The sequence below is a fragment of the Sorex fumeus genome, unplaced genomic scaffold, assembly GCF_029834395.1.
Source record: "Sorex fumeus unplaced genomic scaffold, SorFum_2.1 ptg000183l, whole genome shotgun sequence".
NCBI classification, from domain to species: Eukaryota; Metazoa; Chordata; class Mammalia; order Eulipotyphla; family Soricidae; genus Sorex; species Sorex fumeus.
The window spans coordinates 6,181,101-6,200,449 of record NW_026606240.1 but is presented as its reverse complement, the minus strand read 5'-3'; the positions used below and the strand labels follow the sequence as shown (position 1 = coordinate 6,200,449).

General features: G+C 36.4%; 1 protein-coding gene across 2 annotated transcripts in view; it reads left to right on the top strand.

Annotated features, from left to right (window-relative positions):
* CABCOCO1 (ciliary associated calcium binding coiled-coil 1) overlaps window positions 1-19,349 on the top strand; it is a 139,921-nt gene that overhangs the window by 33,914 nt on the left and 86,658 nt on the right. For both annotated transcript variants that reach the window (XM_056107953.1, XM_056107952.1), the window contains exon 4: window positions 7,808-7,880. In XM_056107953.1, the coding sequence (XP_055963928.1) occupies window positions 7,808-7,880 (73 nt within the window). The remainder of the gene's footprint in view (window positions 1-7,807; window positions 7,881-19,349) is intronic.

Here is a 19,349-nt window from a genome sequence, read left to right as displayed (position 1 = left end):
CATTCAGATTCAAGAAGCCTGAAGAGTATCAGCTAAAAGAGACCCTAACAAAAACACTCCAAGACATATCATAGTTAGAATGATCAATGCTGTCAATAGAGACACAATACTGCAAGCATCAAGGGCAAAAAAGGAAATCACATACAAAGGAGCACCCCTTAGATTCACAGCAGAACTATCAGAGGAAACCCTCCAAACCCAAAGGCAGTGGTGAGATATAGTGAAAAAACTCACTGAAATGAATGCTTCACCAATAAGACTCTATCTGGCTAAACTCTCACACAAAAGTGAAGGAACGGTACACTATTTTCTAGATAAATAGCAGCTCAGGAACTTCATAGACTCAAAATCCAATCTAAAACAAGGCCTAAAGGGGCTACTATAAGACAAGACAAACCCTACAACCACAACACACCCGCACAGAAAGATGAAACAAAACCCCATAACCATACTCTCTCTCAATGTCAACAGTCTAAATTCAACATTTAAGAGACACAGAGTGGCAAAATGGATACAGAGACAGAACCCAACATTCTGCTGCCTACAAGAAACTCATCTCAACACTCAGAGCAAACACAGACTCAAAATCAAAGGATGGAAAATAATCCCACAAGCAAACAGCTCCAGCAAAAAAGCTGGGGTGGCCATACTAGTATCCGACAACATTAATTTCACCTTGAAAAAGATTAGAAGGGACAGTGAAGGCTATTTTCTCTTCATTAAGGGAGATGTACAACTGGAAGAAATCACACTCTTAAATGTATGCACACCTAATGAGGGAACAGCTAAGTATTTAAAACAACTGCTAACAGATTTTAAGGAGGACATTGCTAGCAACACAATAGTACTTGGAGACTTCAACATCGCCTTATCACCTCTGGACAGATCAACAAGAACAAAACCCAGCAAGGAATCATTGGCTTTGAAAGAATAAATAGAAGAGAAAGGGCTTTACACCCCAGAAAGAAAGAATACACATTCTTCTCCAGTGCACACGGAACATTTTCCAAAATAGACCATGTGCTAGGACACAAAACATACCTCAATAGAATCAGGAAGATAGAAATAGTGTCAGCCATCTTTTCAGACCATGATGCACTGAGGATAGAAATGAATCACACACAGACATGGAGAACCAAATCAAACGCCTGAAAATTAAACAACTCAATGCTGAACAGTGAAGTCAAGGATGAAATCAAAAGATATCTGGAAACAAATGAGAATGAAGACACCAGCTTCTAGAACCTATGGGATGCAGGGAAAGCCTTAATAAAGGGGAAAATTTATAGCTCTGCAAGCATATCTTAGGTCTGTAGAAACGATGCACATAAACAACTTGAACTCACAACTCAAGACGTTAGAAAAGGATCAACAGAAAGAGCCTAAATCAGGCAGAAGGAAATAGATCATAAAACTTAGAGCAGAAATCAATGACATGGAAACCAAAGAAACAATCCGAAAGATCAATGAAACCAAGAGCTGGTTCTTCGAGAAAATAAACAAGATAAATAAACCACTAGCTACACTCACAAAGAAACAGAGAGAGAGAACCCTAATAAACCGAATCAGAAATGACAAGGGGGATATCACAACAGAAACCAAAGAAATCCAAAAGATCATCAGAGACTACTTTTAAAATCTGTATGCCAGGAAACAAGAGAACCTAGAATAAATGGACAAATTCCTGGACTCCTATAATCTCCCAAAGCTGAATCAAGAAGATCTGGAGTATCTGAATAGACCTATTAACATCAACGAAATCGAAACTGTATTCAAAAGTCTTTCCAAAAACAAAAGCCCAGGTCCAGACGGATTCACTAGCGAATTTTTCCAAACATTTAAAGAGGACCTACTGCAAGTCCTTCTCAAGCTTTTCCAGGAAATTGAAAATATGGAAACTCTCCCAAACAGTTTCTATGAAGCTCATATCTCTCTAATACCAAAAGGAAATAAAGACTCCACGAGAAAAGAAAACTACAGGCTGATATCCCTGATGAACATGGATGCGAAGATTCTTAACAAAATACTAGCAAATAGAATTCAACTACTCATCAAAAAGATCATACACCATGACCAAGTAGGATTCATCCCGGGAATGCAAGGATGGTTTAACACTCGAAATCAATCAACATAATCCATCATATCAACAAAAGAAAAGATAAAAATCATATGATCATATCAATAGATGCAGAGAAAGCATTTGACAAGATACAGCACCCATTTATGATGAAAACCCTCGCCAAAACGGGGATAGAGGGGACTTTCCTCAATATAGTTAAAGCCATCTACACAAGCCTACAGCAAGCATCGTCCTCAATGGCGAAAAACTGAGAGCCTTCCCTCTAAGATCAGGGACGAGACAAGGATGTGCACTCTCTCCACTGCTGTTCAATATAGTACTGGAAGTACTTTCAATAGTGATTAGGCAAGAAAAAGATATTATGTGCATCCAGGTAGAAAAGGAAGAAATCAAGCTCTCACTATTCGCAGATGATATGATACTATACTTAGAGATTCCTAAAACCTCTACCAAGAAACTTCTAGAAACAATAGGCTTGAATAGTAAAGTTGCAGGCTATAAAATTAATACCCAAAAGTTCATGGCTTTCCTATATGCAAATAGTGAAATAGAAGAAAGTGACATCAAGAAAACAATCCCATTCACAATTGTGCCCCAGAAAATCAAGTACCTAGGAATCACCTTAACTAAGGAAGTAAAGGACCTGTACAAAGAAAACTACAAAACACTACTTCAGGAAATAAAAGAGGATACGAGGAAATAGGAAAATATCCCCTGTTCATGGATCAGGAGAATTAACATTGTCAAAATGGCAATACTTCCCAAAGCACTGTATAAATTCAACGCAATCCCTATTACCCATGACATTCTTCAAAGAAATGGAGCAAACACTCCTGAAATTTGTATGGAACAATAAGCCCCCACGAATAGCTAAAGCAATTCTTTGGAAAAAGAAAATGGGAGGAATAAACCTCTCTAACTTCAAACTCTACTACAAGGCAGTAATAATTAAAATAGCATGGTACTGGAACAAAGGCAGAGCTGTAGACTAATGGAACAGGGTTGAATATACCGACATCTCACCCCAAGCGTACGAGCATCTAATCTTCGATAAGGGGGCATGAAAAGTGAAGTGGAGCAAGGAAAGCCTCTTTAACAAATTGTACTGGCAAAACTGGATGGCTACATGCAAAAAAATGGGCTCAGTTCTCTGCCTAACTCCATGTATAAAAGTAAGATCTAAGTGGATTAAAGACCTCAAAATCAGACCGGAATCCATAAGGTACATTGAGGAAAGTTGGCAAAACCCTCCATGACATAGAAGCTAATGGTGTCTTCAAAGATGTCACACCGCTGGCCAAGCAAGTGAAAACAGAGATAGACAAATTGGACTATCTTAAATTAAGAAGCTTCTGCACCTCAAAAGAAACAGTGAACAAAATACAAAGACAGTCCACAGAATGGGAAAGGATATTCGCCGAATACACATCCAAAAACGGGCTGATATCAAGGATATACAAAGTACTGGTTGAACTCCACAAGAAGAAAACATTCAACCCCATCAAAAAATGGGGAGATGAAATGATTAGAAACTTTCACAAAGAAGAAATCTGAATGGCTAAAAGGCACATGAGAAAATGCTTCACATCATTAATCATCAGGGAGATGCAGATCAAAACCACAATGAGATATCATTTCACACCACAGAGACTGGCCCATATCTACAAGAACAAAAGCAACCGGTGCTGGCACGGATGTGGTGAGAAAGGGACACTCCTTCACTGTTGGTGGGAATGTCAACTGGTTCAGCCCTTTTGGAAAACAGTATGGACGATTCTCAAAAAATTAGAAATTGAGCACCCATTTGACCCAGCAGTACCACTCCTGGGAATATATTCCAGAGAGGCAAAATGTATAGTCGAAGTGACATCTGCAATTATTTGTTCATTGCAGCACTCTTTACAATAGCCAGAATCTGGAAAAAACCTGAGTGCCTGAGAACAGATGACTGGTTAAAGAAACTTTGGTACATTTACACAATGGAGTATTATGTAGCTGTTTGAAAAGATGAAGTCATGAAATTTACATACAAGTGGTACTACATGGAAAGTATCATGTTAAGTGAAATGACTCAGAAAGAAAGGGATAGACATAGAAAGAATGCATTCATCTGGGGAACATAAAGTAACAAAATAGGAGACTAACACCCAAGAATGGCCGAGATTAGTACCAGGAATTTTACTCCATGGCTTGGAGGCCAACCACACATGCTAGGGGGAAAGGGAGCTCAGATAGAGAAGGGAACACCAAATAAAGTTGTTCGGAGGATCCTCCCAGGATGGGAGAAGTATGCGAAAAGTAGACTATAGACTAAACATGATTGTCACCCATTGCGATAGCACAGTGGTAGGGCGTTTGCCTTGCACGCAACCAACATGGCCGACCCGAGTTCAATTCCTCCGCCTCTCTCGGAGAGCCCGGCAAGCTACCGAGTGTATCTCGCCTGCATGGCAGAGCCTGGCAAGCTCTCCATGACATATTTGATATGCCAGACACAGTAACAACAAAGTCTTCAATGGAGATGTTACTGGGCCCGCTCGAGCCTCTTTTGCAAACCAAAACACCCAATAAGAGAGAGAGAACAAAAGGGAATGCCCTGCCACAGAGGCAGGGTGGGATGAGGGATGGGAGGGATACTGGGATCCGTGGTGGTGGGAAATGGGCACTCGTGGAGAAATGGGTATTTGATCATTGTATAATTGAAACCCAAGCACAAAAATGTGTAAGTCTGCAACTGTACCTCATGATGTCTCACTATAAAATAAATAAATAAATAAATAATAAAATTTTTTTAAAAAGAATTACTTTGAGCCTGTCATAGAAATTAAAATATTAGGAGGATATCTGAAATTAATGCTGAAGTTTCATGAAGAAAAACTTCTTTTTCTACATCACCTGCTCAGAATGCCTCATAGGTCCACAGATGTGTAATGACAAATTATATAACAATTTTCATTTTAATGACTACAAAATTTTATAAATTTTGAAATTATAAATATGTATATGAATTTATAATATATCTATGAATCAACTCAAGTTTAACTGATACTGTTTTCTCTACCAGTAAAAGCCTGAGACAATTTAGAGAGAACACTCTTCAAACATGACCCATTACACATGAAAATAAACTGACAATAAAGTTGAAATTTCATTTGATAATAAAATTAAATTTAATTTACATGTTCATTATTGTCTAAATTGTATGTTGTCATAAGTTGTGATTTGAAATATTTATTCACAAAATTCCTCCTACCACAGCTATATTGACTAGTCTAGTGCAATATATATTTTTATATATTGCATAACATATTCAGTAAAGGACAAATACTACAGCAACTTTTAAAAATATATTTTGGATATATATTTCACCCAGGTACATTTATGACATTAAGTATGAAACCGATTCTTGAGGATTTGGTGAAGGCATTATGGACAAGCATTTAGTCAATATGAGGAAAACAAAAAGGCCCGAACCTTGTTCAACAGAGAATCACACTTCCTGCCATGAATCTAGATGTTGTGATACATTTTCATCCTGAGTATTGTCCCTTTGATTTAGGACTAAATTAAAATGCTTTATAAATTGGAGCTTTAGGTGATAGAAAAAGTGATCAGAATGTGCTCTTAGAGTGGATTTAGGACTTTGTTTCTATGTGAGAATATCTGATAGCTCCCTCCCTGGTAATGTTAGAAACCCCAGTTAAGGTGGGAACTTGAGGCAGATACTGGCCATTACTTGCCTGTCTAGGAGTAAAAGTCCCCTTCCGTTGACTGTCTACCTTCATCTGTATGACCCTGATTCTGACTTTGTCCCTCATCTTGCAAATTTGACCAAATGTGTCCAAATTATACATTTTATTTTTATAGTAGTAAAAGTGACCTGAGACAAAATTATTTCTGTATGCTATGAGGGGAATAAGGTTGAGAGGTTGCAGAACTACAGAAAGAATTTATTAACTTATTTATGAAACAACTTGGTGAAAGAAAAAAATATATAACACTTCAAAGAGAGATCCAAGCTATTTATGACCCCACAGCCTAATTTTTCTACTCAAAATTATATTTTGCCAGTGTACTACTATGGTGTAACCTTAAAACTTACTTTCTCTAAGTAACCAGTATAAGGAAGACGTTGGATTTTTTTTTTTTTTTTTGCATACCAGACTTCACTGATCTTGATGTATTTTCTTTTTTTTTTTTTCAATTTTTTTTTTTTTATTTATTGAATCACTGTGGGAAAGGTTACAAAGCTTTCAGGTTTATGTCTCAGTCATGCAAATATCAAACACATTTCCCTTTACCAATACTTATTTTTTCCCATGAAGAACCCCAATAAAACCCCACCCCCCACCCCTCCCCGTCCCTGTGAGGCAGATGAATTCTAGTTAACACTCTATCTGCTTTGATTAGATTGTTTCAATAAAAGATTCACCACTATTATTTAGAGTTTCCCCCCCCCCCCCCACCAAATCAGACATGCTGAAAAAGCATTGTGAAGTGATTTGCTTTCTTGATGTATTTTCTAGCCAACAAATCAAAATGTCAAAAGCTAAGTTTTGTGAATGTTGATGACTAACTTGATTGTACAAGGACTGAGTCTGCATACCCATCACATTTTAATGGATTGTGTTAGTAGTGAGATCAACTGCTAGTATAACTGAAAGAGACCCAGCTGCCTGAGGATTTCTTCATTGATTTCAAATGAATTGAAACTTTGATCTATTACAGCATTCAGAGAAAGTCATTATTATACATGGTCTATAGCTACATTTTGCAAATGTCAATTTCTCAGTTATATTAAAATCAATTTTCTTAAATAGCAAAAGGCACTAGAGTGAAAGAGAAACCACTAAGACAATTTTTGTTCTTGAGCATTTTCTGTATTATGAGTCTATTAATTTTCTAACCAGCAGGAAGAGTATTAGGAAAATTCAAATATTATCACAAACAGGATATTAGAAGTCAGCCCTTCAGTATATTTTAAGCTCTTGATAATGCAAGGCTGAGACATTTAAACTTACTAAAATATTTGCTGTAAGAAATTCTGTCCTCTAGTTCTTTATAGGTTTTCTATACCTATTCCTTAGCCTTCAGAGTAGGAACTGAAGAAATTATCTTCCTTTAATTCTTCTTTATTGACGTGCTATCTAAAATAGACATCTACTAAATGTGTTTCAATTTATATTGTATCATTTTTCAGGTGATATAAAAGATTAAATTAATCTCAAATCAGTTTGAGAATATAAAAAGAAATGGATATGGCAGTCGATTATAAAATTCAGTGTCATTAAGCCAGAATATCAGTTTGGGGAAACATGTGATAAATAATAAGAATTTTGTATTATTTGGTAGAAGTAAAATTATTTGATGTTAATCCAATAAAATTCAAAATGAAAAAAATATTATCTAAAGCATCCATTTACCACAGATTAGTTTACTGATACTATTTTAGGTACTATGTTATATATTTAATACTTCATAGACTAAACCTTTAATTTTGTAGCACTTCTGAACAATACTAGAATTAAAAAGGTACTCCATATTTAATATTTAGTGTGTTCAATATATTAAACTTCCTCAATATGAGCACCTTGGCTTATATTGAGGAAGTTTAATATTATATTTTAATAATATTAAATATATTTAATAAGAATAATAAATATTCTCACAGGTTGATTATTTTATGAATTAAATTTATCAGAGGTGCATAATTCTTTTGTATTTCAGCTTATTTCAACACTATAAACTCTATGAGTTTCTGTTCTACTCTACCAGGGACGAAATTGTGATAGGCACTGAGGTAAGTAATTTATCTAGATGGAACCAATTAAGCTGAATCACTTAATGCATGCTGATCAGCATCTGGATCTTTAACTGCTTAAAGCAACCTCTTGTCAAGATTAGTCAAGTGTTAATATAACCAACTAGTAGTTCGCAAAAAGAATAATTACATAAAATGAGCTTTGGATTAAGAAAATAAGCTGTCTTTTGGCATTAAAAGCATTGTTAATCACATATACTTTATGTATTTATGGATTATTTGACAAAGCTCAATTGGATAGAGTACGTATGTCTTTATACAAATAAAATCAGGAAAAGTGAGATAAATTAATTCAGTTAAATCTCTTCTAATTTCCCATCCATTTTCAGTCTACTCATTGTTTAAAGACTAATTCAAATCCCACGTCCTCAATGAAGCAAACCTTTCTTAATTGCAATGCATCTCTAAAAATGGCTTAGGCAAGCTCCTTAAATCTCATTGTATTATTTTATTTCTATTGGTATGTTTCTGCTAAATGTAGACTACTATACTCTATAGTTGTTACATCAATAGGTGCTGCCTTTTAAGTATTTTTTTAAAATTTGTTTCCTATAGATTAATATAAGTAATGTAAAAGTAAAGTAAAGGCCCTCCCGTTGATCGTCGATTTGCTCGAGCGGGCCCAGTAACGTCTCCATTGGAGACTTTGTTGTTACTGTGTCTGACATATCGAATACTCTCGGTAGCTTGCCGGGCTCTCCGAGAGGGGCAGAGGAATCGAACTCGGGTCGGCCATGTTGGCTGCGTGCAAGGCAGACGCCCTACAGCTGTGCTATTAGTAAAAATTCAACTGTAATTGCCTTGAAGCCAAGGGTTGTGTGCTGACTTTCTACTGTAGCAAATTAAGCAATATCAGGCACAGTGGCCCCTCAATAATAGTAGATAGGTGATTCTGTGACAGTTCTACAGTGAATAGTCTACCTACAGACACTTTTGAAAATGCTTACATATAGTCACACCTGTAATTAGTTAAAATGAGCTCCCTGCAGGATAGATCATTTTAAGAAGTCTAAATGTGCTGTTAAAAGTCTTCCTTAATGGTCTTGGATGCTACTATTGTTAGGAGTAACAGGGACAGGAGTGACCATGGTCAGAAGTAAACTGAATGAGATTGTTTATTTTTATAACTTTTCTGACATTAAAACCCAATTGGTAAAAGCCACTCATCTGCTTTACAGAATGCTGTTAATTTGGAATTTATGAATTGCATACTTCATCATTGCAGTAGCTGTTATTCACCCTTCTTTGGATACTTGTTCTAATGCAAGGCTTTAAAATTGAAGGAGAGCAAAATACCTTTTGCATTTGATTTTATTTTAAATTTCTTACTTACGCTATACTTAAAACTACAAGTTAGGTATCAGTTCATAAAATTTGGTTGAAAATGTTTCTATTTTGGAGTTGTATCGTACAGTGTGAAGGCATTGCAAACATACTAGATTCATCAAGAAAAAAGTAATAAATAACTCCATTTCCCCATTTTAATTGTAGAATCATGTCTTTCTTCTCTTTTGTAAGGATATAGGTAGATGACATTTAGGATTATAGAATGATAAAATGGAGAATGGAAATGGGATTGGCTCTTTAATTTTCATTTGCTTTTGTATTTTCCCTGGGGCTGACGAGAGCCTTAAAAATAGCTTTGAGGCTATTTAGTCTTCAAGAATAAGACTTCTCATGGAAGTTTAAAGTATCATCCCTTTTCAAGAAGATAGTGTGGAAAGCGAAGAATGAGCCCTCTCCCTCCCCTCACCACCACCGTTCCAAAAGCTGAAGCAAAAAGCAAAAGCATTGGAGGCCAAGAAAGACATTCAGGGCCACACACAAAACGGATTTGTACCTCACCTACCTGTCTGGGATCCACGATTCTGTCCAAATATCTTAAGAGTACCCCCAGATAAACAAATTGATTCAATATGCCTTCATCAGATTCCCTCAGGCCACTGAGCCATCATGAAGAAAATAGCAGTCAGGCATCAGAGCTCATTAGCACCTGATTTAAGAGATTGTAAAGAATCTGATCACCCCCCTGGTCAGACCTGATGGAGAGAAGGCCTATGTTTGACTGACTCCTGTCATCTCTTGTGGAGGTCGCCAACAAAATTAGAATCATCTTAACTAAGTTATGGGGCCAGACACATAGTCCATAGGTAAGGCACTTGCCTTGATTGCGCTGATCCTGTTTGTATTCCATGATAGCTCAGATTGCCCCCTGAACAAGAGGGTCACTCCTGAGCAGCTAGCGCGTAAGTTCCTGAGGACTGCCAGATGTGGTCCCAGAACTGAAAAATAAAGATTTAACAACAGCCAAAAATCAGAGGCAGAGATCTGAGATATAATACGAGGGTGAAGACACTGGCCTTGCACAAGGCCAACCCATCTTTCAGCCCCTGAGCAGTACCAGTAATGATCCCTGAGCACAGAGCCAGAGGTAAACACCAAGCACAGCCAAGTCTGGCCCCAAAGGAACAAGAAAAACGAGCCCATCTAGAAAATTCTAAACACATGTTTATTTTTTCACCACAAATAAATGATAAAATTATAATCAAAGCAACTTTTTTGAGTGTTGGTTTTTGGAGCTACACCGGGTTGTGCTCAGGGTTTATTATTTTTGGCTATGAGCTAACTGGACCATTGGGTGCTGAGGAGTGGGCCAGGGCACTGCAAGAAGCAAGAAGCACCTTACACATTGTACTACTGCTCCAGCCCTTAAAGCAACTTTAAAATTTATGTTATCTTTAACTCTTGGTGCAAATATATTGATTTTTAATGAACAATATTCCTTCAAGAGAAGTCTGAGACTACCCTGCAAGGTTCTTCGTGCTGACACCTGAATTTTGGGACAAAACCAGGGCCACACATCACCTATACAGATATTCCAAATTTGACACACATGCAAGCATTTAGTTTCCTTTTTAATTAAGAAAAAAGTACAGGGTCTAAAAATAATTAAGATATAAAAATAAAAAGAAAAAAGAATAATTAAGATACAAAAATGGAAAAAGAAAAAGGTCTAAGAATAAGAATAATTCATTTTAAGTATTGATGGAGAACATAAATAAGTTATACTCGTACTTTTTTACTTTTAATGTAATGAAAATTATTTTTGTTTTTTTAACTAAAAATTTTCACGTTATGTTTATATTGTAGAGGCACAGCTTGTCCTGAGCAGTACTCAATAGTTTTATATCAAAACTAAAACTAGAATGAATATTGATGTCAAGAAGGATGGTAGTTCTGCTGTGGCCACTGTGACCTTCAGGGCAGACAGAGAATCCACTCTGAATTGAAATTACTGCACATTTAATTATCATCTTCCTTTGCCCCTCTCCTCTAGTCCCTAGAGGCAAGATATGGCAAACAAAATGATACCTCCCATATAAGTGACTTTTTAATCTCATATTACCTAGCATCTCCACCACTCACCAAAAAAGTTCAATAGAAGCATTAAATATAATTTTATATTCACGGTTTTAAAATGTAGAACTCAAGATATTCTGGAACTATACATTACCAAAATTGACTGAGATGGCATAGGAGATCTTAATAGAATAAGCATATAAGGTATTCAAAGATCTGTACATAAAATGGCTTCTAGATTTTACAGATCAGTTTTACAAAAATGCCTAATGGTAAATAATTCCCTTTTACATAGAATATGAAAAAGGATAGGAGAAGGTGTGGAGAATTCAGTTTATTCTTTGAAGTTGGTATAATCCCTAGAATTCTTGTAACTTTTTCTAAGTCTTGATAATGAATGACAGCTCAAAATAGAAAGGAATAGCAATTTATATTTTTTGCACACATAGTTCTTACATATAAATATCTAAAAGACACTGTCACTGTCCTCCCATTGTTCATCGATTTGCTCAAGCGGGCCCAGTAACATTGTGAGATTTGTTACTGTATTTGGCATATTGAATACATCACGGGGAGCTTGCCAGGCTTTGTCATGGGACGAGATACTCTCAGTAGCTTGCCGAGCTCTTTGAGAGGGGCGGAGGAATCGAATTTGGTTGGCCATGTTGGCTGCATGCAAGGCAAACACCTTACCTCTGTGTTATCACTCCAGCCCTGTAGAAGACAAGATAATGGAAAACAAGGTGAAGAATAGGAATAGACAATAATGTTACAATTCATTATATTCACACAAGATAGTATATATATATTATCTTTGCAGTATCATAATATTGACTAAAATAAAAAATGATCAATCAATCAATACCCAATTTTAATGAGGATGCAGGAAAACACAGCTTAATGGTGGTGATAGGTTAAATTTGTAAAAGTACTTTGGAGAAATTAGCAAAGATAAATGTTGCTATCTTATGGTTTCCAAATTCTAATTAAATGAATCTTCCCTATGGATATTCTCATATAAATCTACTTGTACGTGGTATTTACCAAAGCATGTTTTTTAACAGTTAATAATCGCAGAAGGTAATTCAGTAATTTAAATAAGAAAATGGAGTATAATCACAATATATAAAACCAGTCACTAGAAAGAATGTAGTAGAGCCCAAATTAAGTTTATGTTGTGAAATGAGATATATTATATATATATACATATATATATTTATACTTTTTATTCTCTTGTTTTGGGGCAATACCCTACAGTTCTCAGGGTTTATTCTGGTTATTATACTCATTTTGTGCTCAGGGATCACTCATGGAGGGGTCAGGGGACCATATGTCGGGCCAGGGATTGAACCCAGGTCAGCCATGTTCAAGGGAAGTACACTATCTGCTACTCTTTGGCTCTGGACGCATATGAAATATATCCTTAATTAAAATGATAGAAGTAGAAAACTGTGACTAGTGTTTGCATTTATTTTTAAAAGTAGATGGACATGAAATTATATAGATATATGTATGTTTATAAGTTTATAAAGAGACTTGACAGATTTATTCTAAACATTAACATGTTTTTTCCTGTGGATGAAAGTCACTGGATAGGATGTAAAGAAAAATTTACATCCTTTTATTTTGTTCCTTTTATTTCAGATTCATGTATGTGCAGTAATAATGAAAAGAACATGAATGCTTTGATTTTACTTATACAATAATACAATTATTCATTATTAAGAAGTATTGAGGCACATTTTGCAATGTAAATACAGGCATTCAACATCTAATATACTAATATATAGCCAAAGATATTATTTGAGTGTCTTTCCTTTGAAAGATAAAAGGCCAAGTGAAAAGATCATAGGTAAACATTCAATTCATAAAGTTAAGTACTTTATGTGTGTTTCTGCAATATTTAATTTTTTTTATTAGTGAAACACCATGAGGTACAGTTGTAGACTTACAAATTTTTGTGCTTGGGTTTCAGTTATACAATGATCAAGTACCCATTCCTCCACCAGCGCCCACCTTCCACCACCACGGGTCCCAGCATCCCTCCCATCCCCCCATCCCCCTCATCCCACCCTGCCTCTGTGGCAGGGCATTCCCTTCTGTTGCAATATTTAATTTTTAAGTTGAAAGGAGGTTTTGATGAAAAGTCATTTATAAAGTAAAATCTGTTGGTATTATAACATTCCAAATTTTCTCTAAGAGAATAAAATTGATATCCTGAATTATATATAAATAACATGTTTAAAAATATTTATTCAGTTTAATTTCATCAAAGTGCCAGCACAGTAAATCCTTAATTTATTTATACTTTCAAAGGTCATAATATATATGCACATATGCACATACACATACATATTTGTGAATGAATATAAAAAATCACAAGTAATTCTGCATTAAAGATAGAATGTATTATAGAGGTGTAGTTTTATTTACATTTAAGACAGAATACATATCTCAGAATTTTACTTTGTTTACATGGACATTTTCACACGAACCACTTGTGCACCACTCCAGGGGACACCATTCATATCCACTCTGTATGATTAATGGGTATGTGCACCACACAGCCTTTGCAGTTCTCAGTAGAGGCCTTGTTTCACAAGTAGTGCTGTAACAGAATTTAATTATTATAAATCTGATATACTTAGAAAGATATTTAAAGAAAATGATAAATATGCCTAAGTGGTTACCTTGACTAGAGTCATATTTTGGCAGACTTTCACAACTGAAAATAATACCACTTAATGTCAGCAAATATAAAACTTCAGACCTCTCTAAAATCAGTAAATGTCAATTGTATATAATTTCATGTTCTGAGCATTATTCCTAAAGCAAATGCAAAATAAAGGGAACATATTTTTCTTACTCCCAAACACACAGAGACTATGGGTGTTAATGACTCTGTACTTAAAAATTGTTAGTTTGAAGGTTAGATTAACAAGATAAGAATATTAATTTTATTTTCTTTCTTAAAACTATAAAGTTCTGGTGTCCTGCATAAGCAAAATATGAGACTTGGCAAAACCAACATTGCATATCTTATCATGTTTCAGAAAGGAGGATTTCAACTGAAGCGTAGCTATAAAGATATCTTTTTCTCTTCAGTTTAATCTTGCGATGTACTTATCAAAATCATCTAAATTTATCCAGATGATGTTTTTAATCTTGAAAAGGTTTTTGTTTTCCTTTGTTTTTCTTGTTAGATGATCCTATTAGCAAACTGCTAGAAGGGAAAATGATATAGGACATAATTTGTAGTTGACCTATTCACACAGGGTGTGCTAAAGAAAATCAATCAGAAATTGTTGTGTTAAAATAACTATGTTGTCTACCTGGCATGTGTAGCTGACTTTAGCATCTATCACTTAAAGAAAATGGTTGACAGTAGTATATACAATTTATCAAACTTTACTCTAATTTTTTTTCACAGCACAGAAAAATAATTATTCATTCCCAAGATATAAATCTTTTAAGTGAAATCCAGGAACTCTGTCTCCAGTGAAATAATTGATAAGTGGCAGAAGTATAATTCAAAGATGGTTTTTTTTTTCTTTTTTTATTAGTGAAACACCATGAGGTACAGTTATAGGCTTACAAATTTTGTGCTTGGGTTTCAGTTATACAATGATCAAGTGCCCATCCCTCCACCAGTGCCCGTCATCCATCACCACGGGTCCCAGCATCCCCCCCCACCCCCATCCCCCCGTCCCATCCTGCCTCTCACACACCACATGACACCTAAACTCTTGAACTTGTCACTCATGTGTTGGCCTACTGGCATTAGTCTTAGCTCCTCTGTTACCAGTATTCTGATTGAGGTAGGTTAGTTTTGTCATAATTAGAGATTTCCTGTTACTTCTGCCTTGATGTAATCTCTTCCCACTTCCTGAAATGCTCTCCAACATTTTGTCCTGCCAATCCAAGCATGTCATTCCTTTATAGCTGAGTTTGAGACTTGAAAGTGGGAAAGAAGTTGAGGGGAAGAAGAGGAAAAGTCCTTTCTGTAACATTACTTTTTTTGCTGTTTGTTTCTTAAATACGAACTACTTTTTTACTATAGGACTATATCTTATAAAGCTACCTACGTAAATCTAAATAGACCATTTAAAATATCAATTATAAAATCCAGGCTGGGGAGAAAGTTGGAGATGGAAGAAGATATGCTTACATTGTGATTTATAATTAAGGAGAACATGCTAATATGGATCAACTTTGGAATGTTTAATATATAATATAAACACCCATAATAAGATGCGACTAAAAAATCTAAGGGACACTAATAATTTGACTTCACCAAAATCAAAATTTTAGATCGGAATCAAATAGAACTATAACACAAATAAAACTCATTGAAAATAAAAATCATAATTGGGAGAAAGGAAGCAATCTTAAGAGTCTATGTAATTATTTATTATGAATCATTAAGAAAAATGTAACCACGCTAATGGAAAAGCAAAGCATATTTTAAAAAAGATACCCAAAAGGCCAATAAAATTATGCAAAGGTGTTTACAGTTTCTAACACCCAAATTAAAAATAAGAAGTTTCTCAATATTTAAAGAGATGTATATTATCTTATGAGAATATGGTGAGCATATTGCACTCTCACATTTCACTATCTTCAATATATCAGATATTTTAAATGACTTTATCGTTAAAACCAACATTATATTTAAGTTTATCCCAAGGAAATAATCAGACATTGTACAGAAGTATGGGTACATCTTTGTTTATAATAGAAAAAGTAACCAGAGCACAGCGGTAGGGCATTTGCCTTGCACGCAGCCAACATGGCCGACCCGAGTTCGATTCCTCCACCCCTCTCGGAGAGCCCGGCAAGCTACCGAGAGTATTCGATATGCCAGACACAGTAACAACAAAGTCTCCAATGGAGACGTTACTGGGCCCGCTCGAGCAAATCGGTGAACAACGGGAGGACGGTGTTTGATTGATTGAACCAGATATGGAATATTCAAATACCATGAAAGAAAATTTTAAAATAGTGCATTGTCTTTATAAATTATTTCATCACTAAGAATAATCATATTTTTGTACTTATAATGAAAATTTATTCACACTATATTAATTAGGGCTGGAGCGATAGCACAGCGGAAGGGCATTTGCCTTGCACGCAGCAAACATGGCCGACCTGAGTTCGATTCCTCTGCCCCTCTCGGAGAGCCCAGCAAGCTACCGAGAGTATCTCGCCCGCACGGCAGAGCCTGGCAAGCTCCCCGTGACGTATTCAATATGCCAAACACAGTAACAGCAAAGTCTCCAATGGAGACGTTACGGGGCCCGCTCGAGCAAATCGATGGAACAACGGGAGGACCGTGATTCTAGGTTACCTGACTTATTGGGCTGGAGCGATAGCAAGCGGTAAGGCGTTTGCCTTGCACGCAGCCAACATGGCCAACCTGAGTTCGATTCCTCCACCCCTCTCGGAGAGCCCGGCAAGCAACGGGAGGGCCTTCAAGCAATTAATTAGGTGAAAGCAACTGACTACTTAACATGTTTATTATGATTGCAGTTTATAGCTTCACATTGATATCTATGTATGAAAACTGAGAATGTCCTGAAAGACGTACATAAGTTGGTGGCTCTCACTGTTTGAAGTTATGAATATACTGGGTGATCTCTGCATCCTCTATATTTTTCTCTATGTCCTCAATTTGTTTTGTAGTCAGCATGTAGAATAGATGTAGTTGTATTTCAAGAGTAAAGATTTTAACTATTAAAGTTTCATTCCCTTCTCTTTTATTTTCTTTATTCAGAATTATCTTTTTTTCTTGCTTATTTAACTTTTATGAGATCTCTGAACATTATGAAAATGTCAGTTTTATTTTGAAGAGATGCATTTCATGTATATGTGATTAGGTACTGTTCTTTTCCCTGAAAGCTTTTAAAAGATTCTGCTGCAAATGAAGATTTAATTGCCCCATCCCTTTATTTAAAATCCATGGTTTACAGTTATTTATTTTGCATTTGTTATAGGCAGGTATTTAATTTTCCAACACCAATTTCACAAACTATTGTGACCTTCTGTCCACCATTGTCCCTATTTTCCCAACCATGCCCTGGCCTCCCTTTTTAATAGTTACAAAATAATTTATTTTATATTGCCTGTTACAACTAAATGGCTAGCAGAATTACCAAAATATACTTCAGTACAAGAAAATTTGTCAAAATGATTATGTATCACCATGAGGTCATTAAGTGCTTGCCTGAAAGTTTACTAAGTTGTTTGCTAGTTGAGTCTTCTGTGTTGCTGTTTTTGTGTATTGAGCTTAGTTGGCTTCTGTGTATGTCACTGTCCCATCTAATTTGCTGTGCTCCTACTTGGAGGTCAGTGTTGCAGAATTTGGAGGTTGCAAATGTGGTTGTAAGCTCCAGATATTCCAGAATATTTAACTGGGTCGTGAGTTTATATGGCAGCAATTGTGGTGTGTGGGTGTGACTGCCAGGGTTTCTGGAAGTATGGAGTTTGGTGGAGACTGGCAGCCCCATTCCAAGAAGACCCCAAAGTTCCTGAGTACCTGGAATTTTTGGCAGTTTGGCGTCTTCACAAAACTTAGTCATGAAGTAGTACAATTGGCATGGCAACAGCTGTTGTATGTGAGTGTGGCTGCCAGGGCTTCAGCAGGGCATACTTGGCCTACCTCCCTCTTGAGGGCACCCCAGAGTTTTGAACATGGAGACTGGTGCACCCATGAATTTTTGCAGAGAGCTGATCTCTTCCAAGATTTAATCATGAGTCCATAACGCTGTGCCGATGGATGTGCTTACATGGTGGCAGTTGTGGGGTGTGGGTGAAGATTTTTGATTGTTACTCAAGGAAAAGTATCTTGTTTTTCATGATTTTTGCACATTTTATAGTGAAAATGTTCGGAGAGCCCGGCAAGCTACCGAGAGTATTCGATATGCCAGACACAGTAACAACAAAGTCTCCAATGGAGACGTTACTGGGCCCGCTCGAGCAAATCGACGATCAACGGGAGGGCCTTTACCTTTACCTTTTTATAGTGAAAATGTATAGAGCGATCGCAGTAAGAATTAAAAAACTGATTCTCTATCTATGGGTATTTATTCCGTTATTTAAGATATTATCTGGCCAAGTGATGGCCAAGTGATGGCAAGAAGCAGGAATATGAATGGAATCTAAGAAAAATCAACACACCTATGTCCTGTACAATTCATTAATACTACAAACTTCTAGCTGAAAATAAACTTTTCATTCTTTTCTAAGATGTCCAGGCATGTCTAAAATAGAAACCCCAGATTGCAAAATATAGAAATATGGCCCACATCCAAAGGAACCAAAGCAACTGGTGTTGGTGCAGATGTGGCAAGAAAAGGATCCTCCTTCATTGCTGGTGGGAATGCCGAATGGTTCAGCCTTTTTGGAAAACTATATGGACGATTCTCAAAAAATTAGAAATTGAGCTCCCATTTGACCCTGCAATACCACTCCTGGGAATATATCCCAGAGAGGGAAAAAAAGTATAATCAAAGTGACGTCTGCACTTGTGTGTTCATTGCAGCACGTTTACAATAGCTAGAATCTCGATCGGTTTGAGGCCCTTCATGTTCCCGGAACGAACAGATGCCATTGGGCTACACTAGCACGAGACAGGGACAAATGGAGACGTTACTGGCACCCGCTCGAGCAAATCGACGACTAACGGGAAGTTAAGTGATTAAGTGATTAAGAATCTGGAAAAAACCTGAGTGCCCGAGAACAGATGACTGGTTAAAGAAACTTTGGTGTATCTACACAATGGGGTACTATGTAGCAGTTAGAAAAGATGAAGTCATGAAATTTATATACAAGTGGTACTACATGGAAAGTATCATGCTAAGCGAAATGAGTCAGAAAGAGAGGGACAGACATAGAAAGACTGCATTCATCTGGGGAACATAAAGTAACAAAATAGGAGACTAGCACCCAAGAATAGCCGAGATAAGTACCAGGAGGTTTACTCCATGGCTTGGAGGCCAGCTGCACACGCTAGGGGGAAAGGGAGCTCAGATAGAGAAGGGAGCACCAAATAAAGGGTGTTGGGAGGATCCTCTCAGGATGGGAGACACA